Below are 21,158 nucleotides of genomic sequence, written 5' to 3' on the forward strand. Positions count from 1 at the left end.
ACCTAATGTGAAATATTTGTACCAGAACATGTGAGCGGAAATTGTACGTGACAGAGCATATTCATCATTCTGTCAAGCAACCTTTGCAAAACATGACACTCCCTGGGGAGAACTCAGAAGCGAGCATTCGTTACGTCATTCCTTGACACAACCCAACTATTGCAAGTAACGGATAGGGGCGAGTTGTGACAAATGAGCCCATTTAATCCCCATTTAACAAAGACGGACAATAGGATGACAGGTGACGTGAAATATTGTAGATCAGGACCAAGGTTCCATTCTTCTCACCGACGGTTGGACTGTTGTTGAGGGCTGCGTAAAATTACAGAATGACACGAAGGCCGGCGACAAAGACTATCACAAAAATGTTTGAGGAACCGTTAAAAATATTCGAGTCTGGACATGACAATCCTGTGAACAACAATCCACGCCGTCGATTTACAAGGACCCTCAGTGAGCCTTAAATTTTATCCTTCCCGAGTGGATCCGAGTTAGAATTGGTCTTCAGCAACCGATGCTTGTCGTAAGAGGCGTCTAACGAGATCGGATGGTCAGGCTTGCTGACTTGGTTGACACGTGTCATCGGTTCCCAGTTTCGTAGATCGATGCTCATGCTGTTGCTCGCTGGATTGTCTGGTCCGGACTTGATTATTTACAGACAGCCACTATGTAGCGGAAATATTGCTGAGTGAGGCCAACCAACCAACAAACAAACAAACACCAAAAAACAAACAAACAAGTCTCCAAACAGACCGTACGAGCTATAAAGTCGTCTTTAACGACCAACATTGGTATCTGGGGAGCACTTCTAATCTGTATCTAAATGAGTTTTTCGGTCTTCGATTCTGTTTACGAATTAGACCGAATGGAAGTGCAAATTGCAGTCTTAAATCATGGTTAAAAAGATTGTATTTTATTCGTACGTGAACAGTTATTATAATCATATCATAATTATTTATCAACTGAATGGTTTCATCAACAGCAACTGAAATGTAATCTCTACAGGATGTAATCTTCAGCAGCTGCAAACACGTCATGGAGAGATTAAATTATTCTTTGAACCAATTAAATACCTATTCATTTTCTGTTTAACTTGTAATCATACTGTACTTTCAGCAGATTTGGCGTTTTTAGGTGAGGTGAGGTGAAATTGGGTTTAACGTCGTGCTTGAGAATATTTCGCTCATATGACGACGTGCATGCGTGTGTATTTGTATGTGTGGCTGCTTGTACTAGCCCAGACTTAAGCTGGTTTTATAGTGCTAGCCCACTGAGATGCCATGCCGCAGTGAAGCATGAATACCCCACTCAGACACATTATACTGACTCCGAGCCGACCAGTCCTTGTTGTACCCATTAATGCCGAGCGCCAGACAGGGACCAACAAGTACCATATTTTAACGTCTTTTGGTATGACGCGGTCGGGGATCGAACCCGCGACCTTCCGCTCTCCGGGCGGACGCTCTAACCACTACACCACGGAGGCGGTCTTGGCGTTTTTAAAACAGTCGACTCAAACAACTTTCAAAAAGTTGGTATTTAAATGTTCGTAAATTATTTCGAGCTAATTGGTTTAGGGTAAGTCCGTAAAACAAAAAAGCATTAAATAGTGGAACCCAAGCAACGTTTATCCGAATAAGTGTTTTATGTACCCGAGCGGTATAAAGAGGTTTGATGTTATGTCGAAGTCACACTGTCAGTACAATGCCATATCGGTATCTATCTGATAACAAGCTGTATCACATGACGCCCATGACGTTTACTCCCGAGGTGACATATCGATAACAAATGGAAGTTTAATGTGATATTATGTTGTTCTGACTTAAATATCCGTAAGTACTATTTTGGTTATGTCACTAGATTTATCAGATATATGTTCTTTCCCATTGTCTGTGAATTTCCACGATTATTGTTCTTTTGTGATAAGCACGGTGACATTGGTCTCGTCCAGGGACTACCCATTATATTCTCTAAGCTAACCGTCAGTCTGATCTTTGTTTCGAAACAAGTAATCCTATTGCAATGACCAAAAATGTGCTTTTATGTATAGATGAAATTATACAATGAGAAATGGCTGTGTCGATTCCTAATGTGGTGTGTTTACCCAAACAATACTGTCACTTACAGATGACAAATTGGCTGTCATCCGAGTCACGCGAGTGCATCCACTGAACGCCGAGTTGCTTCCCTTGCATGTGTCACGATACGATGATCGTGGGTTTAAATTCCAAATTTAATCTTGGTTGGTTTTATAGTTTTAGGGCGACGTGGGCCAATATGAGGCCTATTTGCGCCCAACACATAACCTTGATTATTATATCACAGTTTATTACATCGCCAAAAGGAATCGTTTAGATAACATTAAAGAGACGTCAGCACTATTTATATTCATTTGGCTTCACATATACATATACAAAATAACCTCAGCTTCATTTTACGGATTAAACCCTTAAGTAATCACTTCCATTTCTGAAACATGAAATACTCATTCATTAAAAAAGCAGTAGGTTAAAATGACAGAGCGTTACATTGATTTAAAATCACAGAACTAAATATGTCTAAATTACATCATATTTTCTAGATGATCAGACAAAATCTAAAACTGCCTGTTACGACGTAAATTGTAATAAAAACGCAAATTGTAATACTTGCAGCAAATTGTAATAAACTTGACGTAAATTGTAATAAAAATTGACGTAAATTGTAATACGCAAATTGTAATAAAAATTGACGTAAATTGTAATAATTTTCGTTGCGGTAAAATGTAATAAATATTTACGTAAATTGTAATAACAGTTTTAATCACTCGTAAATACGTGGGTGTTTGTTTTTCGTTGCATTTCATACATCAAATAAGCTTGTTAGGGCGATAACTCAAGAAAGAAATGATGGATTTTGTTCAAATTTGGTACCAAGGTATATTGGCGAGATTCACCGACACAAGTGAAATGGAGTGACCTTGAGATAATTTTCAAGGTCACAGCAAAATCTGAGGGTTTTGCCAATATACAGATTGTTAGCGCGATAACCCAAGAAAGAACTGACAAATCTTAGCCAAATGACGAAAATGATATTCGTCCTGATATATAATCGATATAAAATCTCTTACTGTCCTCTGTATCATGTCTTTTCGCAAATATCTTTTAAGGTTTTGATATGTATAAATATAAAGTGGGGTGGGTTTCTAACGGGTATATCAAATCAAATCAAATCAAGTTAGACATTTGTATAGCGCTACATATCCAGAGTCCTGCTCATGTGCGCTTAGTCGAATGCTCGTTTGAAGAGGATGGTTTTGCGACAAGATCGGGAACAGTTGATATTTTCCGTTTTCTGACATTTTCAGGTAATCAATTCCAGAGTACAGCACCCGGTCTGCTAAATGATCTGTCTCCGTATGTTGTGGTTCGGACAAATGGAATAGCCTAGCTGACTAGCAATGAAATGCATCACAAATTAAACACAGGAAACAAAATATGCAAGGAACATTTTTTGTATGTTTGAGATTGGTAGAGGTCGGCTAGAATCAAACTTAGATATTAAACTGCACAAAAACGCAATTTGAAACTACAATCGCTTGTTCAAATGACTCCCCCTTCGGTTTACTGAAAGAACTCGAGAAAGAAATGATGGATTTTGTTCAAATTTGGTACCAAGGTTTATTGACGAGATTTACCGACACCACTTGAATTTAGTGACCTTGAGGTCATTTTAAAGGTCACAGCGAAGGTGTAACAGTTTTGCACATGCCAAGCTTGGTAGCCGCGAACTCAGGAAAGAATTAATAGATTTTGATCCAATTTTATATCAAGGTGTATTGGCGGGAATCCCCCAACACCAATTGAAACACAATATGCAAAAACATGTTGGATGTTGGTAAAAGTCAAAGATAGATATTAAACTGCACAAAAAAAGCAATTTTAAACTATAATCGCTTGTTCAAGTGACTCCCCCTTCATGTTTACTGAAAGGGCTTGTTTTGGAGACAGTACCCACCCCCTTTCAGTTGACGTCATCATAAGGATATAACTCATCCTAAAGTTTTCACTTATTCATACATGGTGTCAAGGGTTCAAACTAAATACTGAATGGTCACACAAGTGTCAGCTCTCAATATGTTGACATGATATTTGGACACAATGTTTTTGAAAATTTAAAATGAGGGTGTCCTAAAAAACCAGTCCCCGTCTAAATGTAAATCAAGCAATCCAAATCTTTGAATGTTGATGATGACGGGAAGTCATCCAATACCATGCTGAACATATTTTATATGATACTATCTGAGGATATACCATTATCCAAGAGATAGCGCAATAGTGCAGTTGTTAGGCGTCTGCCTATCACGCTGAAGGCCCTGTTTCGAGGAGGCACCGAGGTTCGGTTCCCGAGATGGCACATTTGCGTAGTATCCTTGGACATGATACTTAGATCTACACTCTCTCAGTTCACCCAGCTGTAAAATGGGTACCCGTGAGTATGTGCTGGCAATGTGAGTGTTTAGTTCATTGCGCCTAACATGCAGCATGGCTGTACAGTCCCCAGGGAGTTGAAAAAGTATCGTAAACTACGATAGTGTCCTATGATCGGGGATAGTAATGTACGTAGCGCCGTGAGCAGGCAATGTGCCTGGATGTGAGCGCCATATAAGCGGACTATTACTATTACTAGATACCAAATGGGAGATCGTTTTCCATTTTCTGCAAATTTGCAAGAAACATAATACCCCAATGTTGTGATGACTAATATCTCGTTAACCACATTACCCACATGAAATTTTGGATATGACTTTGCTAATGATTCCTTCAAAATAAAATGGAAGCTTTTTTCAAACATTGGACATCGAGAATATAGTTAGTTTGACTACTTTTTCAACGCCCCTCGTAACATACTTAAAAGGAATGAGAACGTCTAAGGAAAGAAGCATTTCGATCTCTGAATATTTCTGAGCTATTTAAATACAAAAAGCAAAGGAATAAAGTAAATAATCTGAAAAGAATAGCCAAGGGAACCTTTATTCTAATTTTGATAACTATTTATCACCTCAGTCTACTCAATCAGGTGGTTAGTACTTCATCGGGGCCCACTCCCTTCTTGTCACTGATGATTCTGGGATACCTTCAGTTTTTACAGATTTGGATAAAGCTCAAACATTAAATGAATATTTTGTATCTGTTTCAAATGTTACTGATGGCGGCAAGACTTTGCCACCTGTTAGCCATCTCTGTGTTAACAGTATAACAAATGTCATTAACACGTCACAATTTAATTCTGGACTCACAAAAGTCCAGAAACTCTCCGCACTGTGGGTACTTTCTGACAAGTGATTTGACCAAATTAAACATGCAGGTGTTAGGAATATATGCCAAGGATGAAAAAATGAAATTTTTTTTTTGCGAAAACTTTAGATTTAAACTCGCTCGAGAATGTTTAAGTTTGCTCAGAATTCATGTTTTGGAGGTTGTAAATGAATGAGTGTATGTTTATAAGCATCATGACACAAAATTCAACTAATTTTGACTTAATTCGACTAACTTAGGGCGATATTAAAAAATCTCGCCCATGGGCGAAAAATATGTTGGCCCATGGGCGAGAATGTTTAATTTCGCTCAGAATTCATGTTTTGGAGGTTGTAAATGAATGAGTGTATGTTTATAAGCATCATGACACAAATATCAGCTCACTTTGACTTAATTCGACTAAGTTAGAACGATATTAAAAACTCTCGCCCATCAAATTATATTTTCTGTGAGACATGAAATGAAAAATAGTGAAAAAAAAGATTTTTCGTAATGTTGCATTGCTGTACCTTTACCCGTCGGAGAAGTCCTTCTCAAAAGATATATATTCAGTTGTTTGGAGCAGGCCTATATGACTATTACGCCCCAGTGCTGCTAAACAACTCTTAGACCTTTAGTCTGACATAGACGCATACCTTGCATGTTCAAGTTCACATCTGATAGGGGCCGAAAAAATTGAATCCAACATGAATGCAATATCTCATTGGGTTATTGTTTTCCTAAGTAAGTGGAGTGTCTTCTACAACATTGGAGACAAGTGTATCGCTGTCCTCCTGATATTCCCCCGAACGGAAGCTCTACCCATTTTAGGTACAATGTGCATGTTATAGAATAGTAGGGAATAGTCTTAAGACGTTTCAACTTTGACCAAGATTCTCCGAACTTGTAACAGTCGTTTGAGAGATCAAAAGAGAAAGGGGTAGTGCGCGATGTATCTGACGGACGTATGTGGAGAACGTTTGAAGAATGTTACTGTATAAATACAATAATTGAAATACCAGTTATGTTTAAAAAGTACCCTCAATCTGATAGCCAGAGAGATTATTGTGAAAGATCGCAGTATTTATCTTCATAAACGGGCCAAGATAAAAGTACATGCCATTCATCCCCATATTATATCCTTTCTATATACAAGGGACATCGTTGTTACAGGTAGGGCAAACACTTTCTTCTATAGGTATCTACTGGTTTCACGCTACATACATGTATTCAGATTATTGAGAAAACTAGCGACGCAAGATCTCCTCCATCACACATATACATGTAATTGTATACATACCCAGTGATTAGTGATAGCGTTGAAGCAACTTATTAAAATTTACGACAGACACTATCAGCTGCAGTAGTACTGTCATACCTAGCATCGTATTTATTACTCTCTTACATAAGGTGAAATATCACAGGGTTGTCATGGTAACGATAATTTGGCATACTATTTATTGTCTTACTCTTTAATCAGCGATTAGAATTTAAATCAGTTTTGAGGTCAGCATGTTAAGAGAAAAGAAGTTGTAAAACGAAAAGTATTGTGATCGAATCTATTGGCCTTTGTAAAAGCAAGTTTCAAGCCACCTACATAAAAACCTGTTTTCATGATAAATATCTGCTAATCCGTGGCATGATTCCGACCATATCATGAGCATGTGTTTGTGAATCATAATCAAATAGTGATGTTACAAGGCGTCCATGCCGCGTCAACAACACATGCAAATGCAATACGAGAATTGCAATACGAGCCCCTACACAACACCAATGATTCTCCGTGACCTGGAGACACTTGTGATTGAGCGTATGTATATTTTCCAGTTTCAACCAAATGTACATTCGAGGATATTGAAATCTAGGTTAAGCTATTTGAATCATATTTACAATTAAAAGACCCAAACAATGGTCTGTAGTCCAAATTGTTGGTTTTCCATACCTTGTCCCAGTCTGTATCACAATCACAGACCGATATTTTATTTGCCCTTCTGTCCAGCCCTTACTGTAATATGCATACTGCAATACTGTATATGTTGCACATATACTACACAACGTATTATGCATGTAGTCAATGCTATGCTAAGCAACGTCCACTCGTATTCAAGATTACACCTGGTAAGAGATGCAAACAAATGTGTATTCGTATGTGCATTTTAATGAAATGAGGAACCAAGCAAGCAAAATCATAGTATGCATTAAAATCAAGTTGGTACACTGGGACTCGTTATCATCGGAGGAAGCTCACAGTTTACTTGTATGGACGATCTATTATAAGTACGTGTTGTCTGTCTGTAGTAGACAGAACCGTTACATAGCATGTAGAGCACGGATACACTGCTCGTGCATCCCACACACTCACGTGCACATGCTTCAGAACATTCGCAGCGCGTTCACCGTTAACATCTTGCGGTGCGTGTCACTGACTGAAGACGTGAAGGGAGGCATTGACAACTTCATGAGCACATATTATTATATTTATTTAAATCATATAAATTGTTCATGTCTGATGATAGTAAAATGAGAGAGCCACGCCACCTGACGATGGTGCCATTATTTTGATTGGTTAATCCTGTCTGATGACGTCGCGCTAAAAATAGGTACACGTTTGTTTCTAAGGGTTGGGCAATACGTGGGAAACCCCCCGTAGCTTTTAATAGGACTACATTCTTTCAATGAGAAGTAGGTAACATCATGATCAACTTGAAAGGGTTAACATGCCGGGTGACTATGGAGAGTCGAGAAAGTACTTATAGTGTTAGCTTATAAATATGGGGTTTGTATTCTTTTACTTCATTTAACACGTAATCATGCCAGCTGAAGGATGGGAGGACTATTTGTCCAGTATTTACTTTAATCCCAACCATCCAGCATCCTTCTCGGGTCCATCAAAATTATATTACATCTTGAAAAGGGAAGGAAAAACTAATATAGGTTTACATCGGATCAAGAAGTGGTTAGCTAATCAGGATGCTTATTCTCTACAACGTCCATTGAGATACAAGTTCAAACGCAACAGAGTGATCTCAACAGGTTTGGATTCACGTTGGGACTTAGATCTAGCCGATGTATCGAACATAGCCTCTGACAATGATGGAGTCAAATACTTGCTAATAGCCATCAATGTATTTACACGGTTTCTATGGGTGGAACCCCTTAAAGATAAAACACCAGATGCAGTCATCAAAGCACTGAAGAAAATATTTTCTCGTGCTACTCTTCCACAGATTATAAGATCTGACAAGGGTCGCGAATTTGATAACAAGAAAGTGAGATCTTATTTTAAAAGCAAGGGTATCACCTACTATGTCACTCAGAATGAAACCAAAGCATCTTATGCAGAGAGAGTCATACGGACTCTCAAGACAACCATGTACAGATACTTTACATACAAGCAAACATACCACTATCTTCATATTTTACAAGATCTTGTAAGGAACTACAACCACAGACCCCACAGATCACTGAATGAACGGGCACCTGCTGATATCAACAAAAACAATGAACCAATTGTTTGGAAAGAACAGTACGTTGATCCACTGCACAAACAAGTCAAACCCAAATCAGAGAAGATGAATGAAAGAAGACGGAAAGCCTTTAAATTCAAAGAAGGGGATCAGGTGCGACTGTCACATTTGAGACATGTCTTTCAACGTGACTATCAGGAGAAATGGACAGAGGAAATATTCATTATTAGCCGACGGTACTTCAGGGATGGGATACCAGTCTATAAAGTCAAGGATATGGCAGGAGATCATGTCATTGGTTCCTTCTATGCGAATGAACTTCAGAAAGTCTATAAGTCTGCAGACACCATGTGGCGTGTAGACAAAGTCTTGAAGAAGAGGAAGAGAGCTGGTAGAAAAGAGGTGTATGTTAAATGGATGGGTTATCCTAAGAAATTTAACAGCTGGATCCCAGAGCAGGACCTCCAGGGTGTATAAATAAGGATAGATGTGATGCACTTCTCATTGGATACAGAACCACCATGGAAGCAACATGTCCCGATTGTCAGAGACGGTTTTCAAGGAAGGATGTTATGCTGAGACACAGGAGACATAAGCACATTATTGATTATGAAAATCCACCGCCGCCGCCGCCGCCGCCGCCGCCACGGACGCAATTACCCCCGCCGCCGCAGACACAATTACCGCCGCCGCAGACACAATTACCGTCGCCGCCGCATAACTCAATGCATAAGCAACAGCGAAACCACAATCAATTCAATGATAAAGAACATTTCAAGTTTACCATCCCCTCTAATGCAGTTGTTGTGGGTCCTACTGGCAGTGGTAAATCTATGTTTATCTACAACCTTCTCATGAAGGGATGTATACAGCCAACACCTAATCACATTGTCTGGTGCTATACCCAATGGCAGCCCCTGTACCAGGTGATCAGTGAACAGTTGCCCCATGTGAAGTTTGTGAAAGGACTTCCCTACAATGTACTTGACGATACCTACTTGGATGCTAGAAATAACAACATGATGGTGTTGGATGACATGATGTGTGAAGCTAAGGATGATAAACGTGTCAGTCAGTTATTTACACGAACTTCTCATCACAAAAATGTTATTGTCTTTCTGCTGCTACAAAATTTATTTCCGCGGGGGAAGGAGTCACGTGACATCGCTCTGAATTCCCACTATGTGACTCTATTTAATTCCCCAGTGGATAGACTACAAGTTCAACTGTTTGCTAGACGCATTTTCCCAAACAATACTGATAGGTTTATGTCACTGTATGAAACAGCTGTTCACAAACCTTATGGCAATCTGACACTTGATCTACGACCCACTACCCTCGAATCAGAACGACTACAGCCAAATATACTCTCAAAAGATGACAGAGGACCATCTCAAATGGAGACAAAAGGACCGCCAGTTTCGAGACAGTTTGTGACATTCAGCAAGAGTATAAAAGAGGAGCCAAACGAGTCCTTGAATCAGTTGCCAGCAGACACTCAAAAGGTGAACATCTCTGACCCTGTTGATACTGACAGCCTTGAAGACAACCTTGAAGACGAGAGCATGCCCTCCTGTGACGAGTGTGGGATTGTATTTGAGAACAATCACGACCTCCAGCGTCATGTAAGAACTTGGTGTCCTGAGAATGATGGTGAACCTTTAAGGAAACGGACTAAAACCGAATCCCTCAATGAAAGCAAAGATGACATCCTACGTCCTATTGAATCATCTAAAGTCACTGGTATTGACAAAGAGAGAGAAGTGAAGGGTATAGAATACATGTGGGATCAGACACTGAAAACATGTAAGGGGGACATCTTGAGAAAGAAGGAGGAATACGAAGATAAAGGCAAGAGTGAGAGATGGGTTGAGAACAAACTGAAGAAGTGTTGGGAACAGACATTCTTGGAAAGACTTGTAAGAGCCATCAGGTTCGCCAGCTATTTTGGTTATGGACCGCTCTTCAAGCCTCTTTTGGAGAAAGTGAGAGGTCTGGACCCTGACATGGATCATGCAGATATGGATGTTAAAATCAGTCAGTGGATGAAACCAATAGTGAAGGACATCCTCTCCAAGGTGGACCTGTCCGAGGTTGAAGATATAGAACTTGATGACCAATCTGACAATGAACCTTCAGATGATGAACTTTGATAATTCATGAAAAAACACTTGTGGTTGTATAGGACACATATGTACACCGAATATCTAATCACTAACAAGAATGTACATGTATGTTTGTGTGTATCCCTGTGTATGTATTAAAATGTGTAAATAACACCGCACAGTCGTTTTTATTTTTATTTATTGGAACCTTTGTGATCCATACTCAATCAACTTTTAAGTTGAGTTGTTCATAAGCCCGTGTTATATATATATATATATATATATATATATATAGATGTAGATGTAGTAAACCTTGGGTGCTATGACACTGATAATTTCGCTAAGATATAACAACACTCATAAAGAATAACACAATTCTAAATAAAAGTTAAGATATTTATTTCATGAACACACAAACATAGTATGATAATTACAAAATTCTATTCATATCTACAATGTAAGTTAATAGAAATAACATCTGTATAAACTTTATAACATAGATGTGTTTACATCAAGGATTCAAATATATTCACATTGACATAGATATGATACAAACAACAAATGTGAAAAATACGTCAGAATAACGAGGGTCTTATTCTTTCTTGTTAGAACAGACATATTGATATTCCCCAGTGCAGGTTAAATAGCCTACACACTGTGGTACAGTCATACAAATATAACAAGGTACTCTACATCCAATTCAAATCAGTGAAAAGGTTATGTAGTTCTGCATTCAGAAACATACATTTGTATATACTTTGAATAAGCTAGGTATGAAATGGCTTCCATACATCAAACAGACACACTATTGATAGATTTAACTGTTTGTATTAGACTTGATCTTATAATGACCATGGGCAAGTGTGTGGATCCCATCATCTAGTACATAACGCTTGTCATCAAAAGGTGAAAGACTGACCTTATTGACAGCAATTGTATAGAGCTGATGTTCATAGCTCCTGATTTGGTTCATCTCATGTCGAAATTGAGTTTTGTCAAAAAGACACTGCTTGTAGAGCTCATGTCTCAGCTGTCTCTTAATGACAGTTTTGGAAACCCCTTTTGCTGTATGTTTTTCTGCCATAACTATTTTTGTGTCATTGTCATGACCATTTTCTATTTTATTCTCTTTGACTTCTTGTTCAAAAGAAAATGAATATAGTTTTGGACGTAGTCCAATAAACTCCTCCATGATATGACCACCCAGCTCGTCCTTGAACTTTGCTAAGACTTTAGCATTAGTTTTGGAGAAAAGAGAGTGTTTTGGAGGATAATTACTTGTATCAAACAGATGCCTATGTTCTCCTATGTCAGCATACAGATCAGGAGTTTCTATTTTGTAACACAGAGAGTCAGTGTCAGTGAAGCACAGTAATGATTTTCCCCCATATTTAGGTTTAATGAAATTGTAATGAAAATCATACATGACCAGCTTTGATAGATCTAAAATAGAAAAACCTGCATAGACAGGCTGGTTGAGTGTCAGGCTGGCTCTCTTCAAATGAACGGCTGCCAGATCTGGGTTAAAGATTTTAAAGGTATCAAAAGTAGGCTTGGCACAAAGCTTTTTTGAGACGCTTAGCTGAATTCACCAGCTCAACATTCACATGCTTTCTCACATTCATCATGGAACGTCCAAAACAAGAATTGTTCAACAGTTTGAAAAAGGCTTTTTCTGTGTCATTTTTAGCTTGTTTTCTCTTCTCTGTATTATATTCAATGAAGGGGCGTAACCAGGCTGTCTGTCTGAACTGAATAGCTCTGTGAATTTTAGTTAGAAGCATACCATGATCGAGATAGAATTGTAAATTTCTGTAGTGTAACACGTAATTGTTTTTGTCAAACAAGTTAGGTACTAGTTTTTTCACGGGTTTTCCCCTTCAGGTTTAGTTCTTCTTTCAGTTGTTTTGAGTGTTTAGAAAGCATGTCATCAGTGACTATCATGGGTTCAGAGGCTAGAGGATAGTCATTGTGGAGGTCATGCAAATGAGAGGGGTATTGTAGATCCACCTCTAAGATGTAACCAAACTCAGCATCAGGGGCTATACTCATCACATCAATTTCATCAACATTCTCCACCCAATGAAATTCTCGTTCAGGCAGGGCTTGAGACATGGCCCAACCATAAAGATTGTTTGCATCCCAATACATGAGATAGCTTGTCGGGACAACAGGATTAAACTCCTTGAGTTTTGTCAAATGGTTGTTGCATGAAGCATATTTTGTTGAGATACAAGATATGCCGCCTCTCAAACCTGCTTCCACCATGAGATGCTGATCTACATCTGTCAGGAGTTCAAGCTCTACCTCACCCATTTTCAACATGGCATCCCAACCGAACCCAGGAAGTGTATAATAATGGGCACTGTCAAGTTCATAGTTTTCAAGACACATATCTCTAAACTCTTCAAACACATCCGCCAAAAGTAAAACGTCAGTTTTCATGTACAAATCATGGTACTCCCCCATATTTTGTATATGAAATTTGGACCACACTTGCTGGGCATGAACATAATCTTCATCGGATAACGAACTCTGAGTCAATCTATTATAAAATTCATTTTGTTTTGGAAGATTGTTCAGCATGAATTTTGATTCGTCATTCATGAAGTCATATGGATAAACCCCTTTCTTCAGAAGTAATTTTCTTTGTTCATCATTGTCAAATTCCCAAAATAAATGATTGAATTTAGCGCTACATTTATTCAAATTAATAACCTTTGTCTTGTCAATTTCGTCAGAACAATCATTGACCATATTGTTGACCAAAGTGTCTAGAGAGGTTTGAAGAAATTTGAAAGAATCAATAAACCTCAGTCTGCCTAAAGAGAAAGAAATGTATTTCTCCAAATTCTGAGCAATGCATTCAAGTTTTCCTTTGTAAGTTTTATCTAAATGTTTTAGCAACAGGTGAGAATCATAATTAGATAAATTATGAAAGATGACAGGCAAATAGAATTCATCCTTCTCTTGACCCTTATCCTGACTTTTCTTCTGTTTACTCTTTTTAAACTTGAGCTGAAGATTACAGGTTTGATGGGCGGCACCTCGGTAATTATGGATTTTCATCAAATGATCATGATCCCTCACTTTGATCGAATTTTCACCAAATGTTTGATGACAGATGTGACATGTATCAGCTGACTGATATGCCTTCTCATCAGCCTCTGACATATCTATAGGAAATGATTCACTCAGTTTTTCACGAATAACCTTTTCCTCTTTCAACAAACAATCAATGAAGTGTGCAATAACATTTGGGCCCCTGTACACTACAGCAGGTTGGTAATTGTCTGGATCAGAGGACACGACTTTGTAACAGAAACCGGACGGTTCATGTTTCTGATAGATGGAGGTAAAGAGGGATTTCTGTGCTTCTTGTTCACAGACTTGTTTCGTCAGGCATTCAAAGTCACAGTAGACCACGTATGGTACTCTGAGCTGATTTTGAATGTTTTTGAATTTAACCCATGCTTTTTCCCCCTCGGGCATTTTGATTTTCTGCATTTTATGATCATAGCAAAAGGGTGCGTGGTTTTCTAATAAATCCTTTCGAATGAAGCCGTGAAGACAATGTCTACAGTAGAAAGCACTTCCATTATGCTTTGTTCGGTCTCCCATTAATCTGCTAAAGTTTCTGATTAAGCAAAAATGCCTCTTTTCCTCCTGATTCAACAGTAATAGATCTACCGTTTTATCACACAAGAGCTTACTGACATGTAGAGGAAACACTCCATCCTTCTCCTCATAACCATACACATTCACGGAAATATTGTTTTGTTTTTCAAATTTTGAAATTTGAGACAGTGGGACAGGCATGTCAATCCCACACATGTTCAATTCTGATTCATAGGCATCATATTTTGAAACTCTGTTTGCATGACCTTTGAATGATAATGGGTGCAAAGCTGCAAGAATAGACCAAACAAAACATTTCTGATCATTGTTTTGAATATTCAAAATAGCAGTTTTGTTTTTCAAGTAATTTGGTAAAGGAATGAAACTGGACGCGGACAAAGGAGCATACTCAGCTGTATTCACTTCAAGGTGTATGATGTGATCTAAGATCCACCCACTCCCCTCAGCCTGAAATTCCTGAGCAGAAGAGTACAACTTTTGGAAAGCCTCGGCTAACTGGTCACTGATTTCTGCTAAGTTTGTTACCCAAAAATTTGTTGTTCTCAGAACAGGCTCAGCCAAATGACTTTGATTATTTTCATCATATTTGATATAACTTAACTTGAGGGTGAGGAACCATTTCATACCTTTCTTCTCCAACAAAAACGCATGAAGAATATCGATAATGTTTGTCTCTTCATCTGCGAGATATTTTAGAATGTCTACATCATTTGTTTGGTTTGGAGTAAGTGTGGTCGTCCTCAGCGTCCCTTCTAAGGCTGACCTTTGACCTCCTCCGTACTGGTTAACGCGCCTGGCTTGATACCGTCTTACACACGAGTCACATTCGTGAACATTATTACTGAAAAAGCGTTCACCCAGAGGCCTTCGACAGCTTATACATTCCCTTCCATTGTGTGAACAATATTCACAAAATAGTTTCCCCGGCAGTAGGCACTTGAAGTGGCCACACCAATTACAGGTGTTAAAACGTGCTGGAGGGGGGTTTTCCGCTGACTGCAGACATGGACGTTTAGCTGCAGGCCCTGATGAAGACTGTTTTCTCTTCAAAGTGAACAGCTGACAGCTATGGCCTTGAAGTGCATCGAGGCGAGAATAAGACTTCTTACACTGCACACATTGGAATCGTTGGTTATTATGTACGGTGCGAACATGACGCAAAAGAGATTTATTCTGTGTAAATTTCCGATTACACTGATGACAATGGTGCGGCATGGAATGTGTAGGTTGCTGTTGAGTACATTGCTCTGACGTTTTCACACTTCGTGTGGCTAACAGTTCAATGCGTTTTAGGGTCACTTCGGGATCATTTGCACAGTGGTGATTTGAAGCCCATAGTTCCAGTTCTTGTAAGGATTTCACCTTGCTGAGGAAATCTCGCTTCTGCTCCATCTAAAAGGAATGTAAAAATATATTTATAAAAAAATGTGCACTTTACTCAAAACAATATTATGTAAGTACATTTGAAACATAGAAATTATAGTTCTTAGGGATGTACATATTTAAACATTACATGATATATGTGATTTCTTATTTTGAACATTCAGTTGAAACTAATCGTAGGAAATAGACTGGCTCTTACCTTTAATTGATAGGTATCAGTTGTTTCTGTGAGAGAGCTCTTCAAAAACATCCGAATTGTTTAGCTGTTGGTTATGGAATGAAATTTTAATCTTATGCCAGCTTTTTTACACTCGTGCTAAAGGATGAGTTCATGTTATGTAGTTTATATGCACACGTTATATGTAATTTTAAGATTAAACATTTAGCAGCATAGCTTAAAGAAAAAACAAGAAGCAGTATTTTACCCCCTCCCCTTAATAATGTTATCGTCATACTTAGTTCAGACATGTCTCACCATGTCTACTGTTCAAACCAGACAATCGTACATCAATTCAAATTAAAATTGTTAAGTAATCTAACACTAATGAGTGAGTCACGTCATAATGAGAGTTCCCTTAGAAACTGGGAGCTGGTTTTCAGTAACTCTATTCAAAGATGCATTGCGAACATAATAGACCAGGTTCTCGCATCGTTTGAACGGGGACGCTCTCTCATTTACCATGACTAACCCATCTCGAAGTGAGCTATGGGAGCGACCTCCATATGAGAAATCAACACTTCAATTATTCTCATACAGTCGGGTTTAGAACCAACAGTCAGCCTCCCTAGCCGGTGCCGACAGATCTTATTAAATCATAATCAAATTACCTTTAAGAAAGATGCAGTGATTTCCCTTAAACTATCACTTCATTCATTTACTTTCCATAAGAATGTTATATAGAAAACAAAAACTTGTAAGACATCACCTTAGGTTGAATAGGAAATACATTTTAATCTAACACTATTGAGTGAGTCACATCATAATGAGAATTCCCTTAGTCACTGAGAGCTGGTTTTCAGTAACTCTATTCAAAGATGCATTGCGAACATCAATAGACCAGGTTCTCGCATCATTTGAACGGAGACACTTTCTCATTTACCATGACTTACTCAATTCAAAGTGAGCTAGGGAGCGACCTCCGTATGAGACATGTACACTTCCATTATTCTCATACAGTCGGGTTTAGAACCATCAGTCAGCCTCCCTAGCCGGTGAATGAAAATTTAATTCTCACCTGCAAACAATATATAGTAGCTAAGTGGGAATGTATAAACTTAAAACAGTTAAATACAATAGTTTTATAAAGCAAAGGAGACAATTCATTCATACCAAGCTTTAACACTACACCTGTCTCTCGCTAACGGTAGGAGAGAAGCTGTGAGCGACACAAAGTATCTGTCTCCCGAGAGCTCGAAAAAAACGCGTCCTTCTCGATCCGCGACCGCTGATAAAATGACTCTTGAAGCAGGTTTTCCCATGCAATGTCAACGCTGACAGGCAAAAAGCTGTTTGTCCCACGTCCGACGTCTACTGCTGGAGTGATAAGTGAATGGCGTAAACTTTCATATAAGTTAACAAATAGAAGGGTTCATGTTAGCCAGGGGGGGGTGGCGAGGTGACATTCATTCATTGTGTAAGCCTAGTCACCTTAAATGGGTCAGTGAATCACCCCTTTATCATTAACTCGGCCAACCGTTACTCAAAGCCCCGCCCTGTGGAGCCAGTGAAATGCGTTGCGAGAGATATCTAGATCACACGTTATCATAGCAATTCAGAGGGTTTGTTTATGATACGTTGGCGCACCCATCTACCAACCATACAATTCACACAGGGGTGCGAGGGATTTACGCCTCAGCAATTCACAATCTCTCTGTATATCGGTTTGCGGTATACACTGAGTTTACGTAAAATATTCTCAATGTTTAATAAGTTTGGTGTTTGAGTATGGAAGTCATATTCCTGTATGTGTATTACAGCTTTGTTTATCGTGGACTGATGACAAAGCAAAATAAGCTGGCAGTAAGTGAAAGGGTAGTTGAAAAAGATATGCTTGGGTGCTGACACAGTCATTTTCATTATGTCTCAGCCTGTGCAAACCTGACAATCGTTCGTCGATTTCGAATTCAAACTGGCTAGTGCGACCTACTTTTTTTAAATTTAGCTACACCACATTTGTGTTGTAATAATAGTGAATCCGTTTGTAACTAATTGCAACCTCAGTAATTGTTGATGCTTCTATAGGTTAGATAAACTCACTTTATGCACTCTGCGATATAGATAAATCAAAACTTCACTGAACGTTGTAAACACACTTGCCCTATAGCCACTGTGTACAAGAAGCAAGCGCAAGGCGGGAGAGATGTGTACCGGTAGTGTTGAACCAATTTGCTATGACCTCCATAGCCCATAAGCATACACGAGCATGTTAACGTGGTGAGACTGTACATAAACGCCAGGCATTGCCAAGTTCAGCTAGAGCTGTGTTAAAGACAACCATATCTATTTTTAGCGCGACGTCATCAGACAGGATTAACCAATCAAAATAATGGCACCATCGTCAGGTGGCGTGGCTCTCTCATTTTACTACGGTCACTCACTCGTTGATTACAGAGTAACAGCATGCTACGAGATTCCTCCTTATCGTTTATTTGCATATCTCATTAAAGGCATTGTAACTCTTTAATCTTGCATGAAAACGCATTTAGATGATATCAGCTTTTACTGACATTATTGTAACATGCAATTTGTATGTGTCTCTGTATGGTTCATACACGGACATGGGCGACGGCAAAATAGTCGGGGCTGCATGAAATACATGGACAGTGTCGGTTATAATGAAGTGAGTGGGTGAGTTTAGTTTTACCCGCTTTTAGCAAAATTCCGGCAATATCACGGCGGGGGACACCTAAAATGGGCTTCACACATAGTAACCATTTGGGGAATCGAACCCGGGTCTTCGGCGTGACGAGTGAACGCTTTAACCACTTGGCTACACACAGCCCAAATAATGGCTGAACGTTTGTCAAGTTATATTTATCAATAATACCAATTGCAAGGCATTACATGTACTTGACTTCATACTCATAGGCATATATGGAGAGATTATTCATATTGGTCAACCCATTTCGATCGTTACTAAAAAGTTATTACTGCAAAATTTACACTAGTCTTTCATGTTAAATACCTGTCTTTGAAAAACAGCTTCTATTCCGAGCTGATTTGCTTTTCAGTCACTTCCCGTCCCACGCCCAGCGATGACATTGGCATTATGTGATCTGACAACGGAAAACAAATGGAAGTTCTTGTGCTTATTTACTCTTTGAAGTGTAGCGTTTCTACAACTTAACACATGCTAAATGATACATAATAGTGGATAAAAAGAAACCTTGCTTTTTTAATTTAGTTTGTAAACTACTGACTGTTTTTTGCTATTGAACACTCACTGAGTACATGTTGTGACAACAACCATCTGTCGTCGTATATCTCATGAAGCGAGAGCGTGTAGTGAACGCCTGTGTTTGTTCGTGCTGGTCTTTCCTTTGGGAACATGAATCTAATCAATGCCCTGTATGGTGTTTATGCATAAATCCATGTTGAGTCACTCACTCAACAACGCAGGGAGTTTTAAAAACTCTTGTTACCTTTGATCGCGCAGTGAATATCGAAGATATTCAGTCGCAGATGATATTGTGAAGCTAATTCATAACGTTGACACTGGCAAGCTCGGTTGTAACGGCGGCTTAGCTGATTAGCTACTGTGAGAATGCGGAGCCAGCCAAGGGAGGTAATAAAATCATCGCCCTAAGCCGTGGATGCATCCAGGGTATAGTGGAGAGTTATCGTAACGTATACCCTGGAGATTATCGAGGATGTCTCTCTTAGAGCACAGCCAAATATGCCACACGTACCAACTCGTAATTCTTAAGTCTATTTCTGTAAAATATTTTGGCAGTACATAATTGGAATATTATTGCGCTGCATGTGACCTTTCTTAATAGTCTCACAGTGCCGGAACCATGTTATTTCTCCTTCCGCTCAGCCTTTGCTGTAACGCCATACATCAGCTTTAAGTTGTCCACATTTGTTTCAATAACGCAAAAGTATGCGACAACAAAAAAGGAGGTATCTGATAAGACCTTACCAGCAAACAAATCTAGTGGACCTGTTGGCATTAACATGAGAGGGGTAAAACGAATTTGTACATCTATAGCTGAACCTCTTTGCCTGTTGTATAATATATCACTGAGTGACTGTATTTCCTACATTGTGGAAAACGGGTAGTGTTACTCCTATTTTGAAAGAAGGAAATGCATCCCTCCCAACTAATTACAGACCTATTAGTTTAATACCTATCCTTTGGAAAATCCTTGAAAGAATAATGGTAAAGCATGTGCACGACCATTTCCATGAACATAACATTTTAAGTAAATTCCAGTCAGGTTTTACTGCTAGTCATTCTACTACATCTCAACATAGACATTTATCATAATATATGCTCAGTCCTAGATAATCACCACCTTTACTGTATGCTGTTTTGTGATATTTCAAAAGCTTTTTACAGGGCATGGCATAAAGGTTTATTGCACAAATTAGAAAATGATGGTGTTCGTGGAAACGTACTTAGTTGGTTAACTAACTAGACGACAGTGTGTCTCTGTTAATGGAACATTATGAAAAAATAAATGTTACTGCAGGGGTTTACCAAGGGCGGATCCTTGAGGAACCCCTGCAGTAACATTTATTTTTCATAATGTTCCATTAACAGAGACACACTGTCGTCCATTGTGATATTTTGTTAATTTCCAGGTAAATCGTTGATATATTATATCAATGATTTACCTGGAAATTAACAAAATATCACAATAATGTTGGCCGATGAAACATCAATCGGTGTTGCGGGAAAATATGTAAAATCCATAGAAGCAACTCTCAACTATGATTTAGCCCAATTGAATAAATGGGCAGAAAAGTGGTGTGGTGTGTTCTAACGGTTATATCTAGCATACTTTAAGACATAGAGGGGATGGTGGTGGTGGTTCTAACGGTTATATCTCAAATACATGTAGAGGCGGGAGGCCTAACGGGTATGAACAACAATAAAAACTTTCATGCATTTATGACCCACATTTTTTAACCTTTTATCAGTCTCTAAAAGGGAGCTGGCAATAGATTTTAATGAGCTTCGTCCTTCAAGCCTGAAAACCTTTTAATATGGTTGATTAATCCTTTGCCATTTATCAAAAAAAGTAGTGAGGTTGTGCTTTATTGTTATAGATTTCTAAAATAT

General features: G+C 38.7%; 2 protein-coding genes and 1 long non-coding RNA gene across 3 annotated transcripts in view; 2 read left to right on the forward strand and 1 right to left on the reverse strand.

Moving 5' to 3' along the window:
* Window positions 1-1,752: 1,752 nt before the first annotated feature.
* Window positions 1,753-21,158, forward strand: part of LOC124265863 (transmembrane channel-like protein) — a 66,699-nt gene continuing 47,293 nt past the window's right edge. Inside the window, exon 1 of the mRNA XM_046700712.1 lies at window positions 1,753-1,832. The gene's annotated coding sequence lies outside the window, so the exon portion shown is untranslated. The remainder of the gene's footprint in view (window positions 1,833-21,158) is intronic.
* Window positions 8,087-9,220, forward strand: LOC124265895. Its single transcript, XM_046700747.1, has one exon. The coding sequence runs from the start codon at window positions 8,087-8,089 to the stop codon at window positions 9,218-9,220; it is 1,134 nt and encodes a 377-aa protein (XP_046556703.1).
* LOC124265864 lies at window positions 15,466-17,360 on the reverse strand. Its single transcript, XR_006895564.1, has 3 exons — window positions 17,201-17,360; window positions 16,070-16,133; window positions 15,466-15,879 (listed from the first exon to the last, which is right to left on the reverse strand). It is a non-coding gene; the product is annotated as an uncharacterized LOC124265864 (long non-coding RNA).

Source organism: Haliotis rubra, unplaced genomic scaffold, assembly GCF_003918875.1.
Source record: "Haliotis rubra isolate DU_JTF1 unplaced genomic scaffold, ASM391887v1 Scf122, whole genome shotgun sequence".
Taxonomy (NCBI): Eukaryota; Metazoa; Mollusca; class Gastropoda; order Lepetellida; family Haliotidae; genus Haliotis; species Haliotis rubra.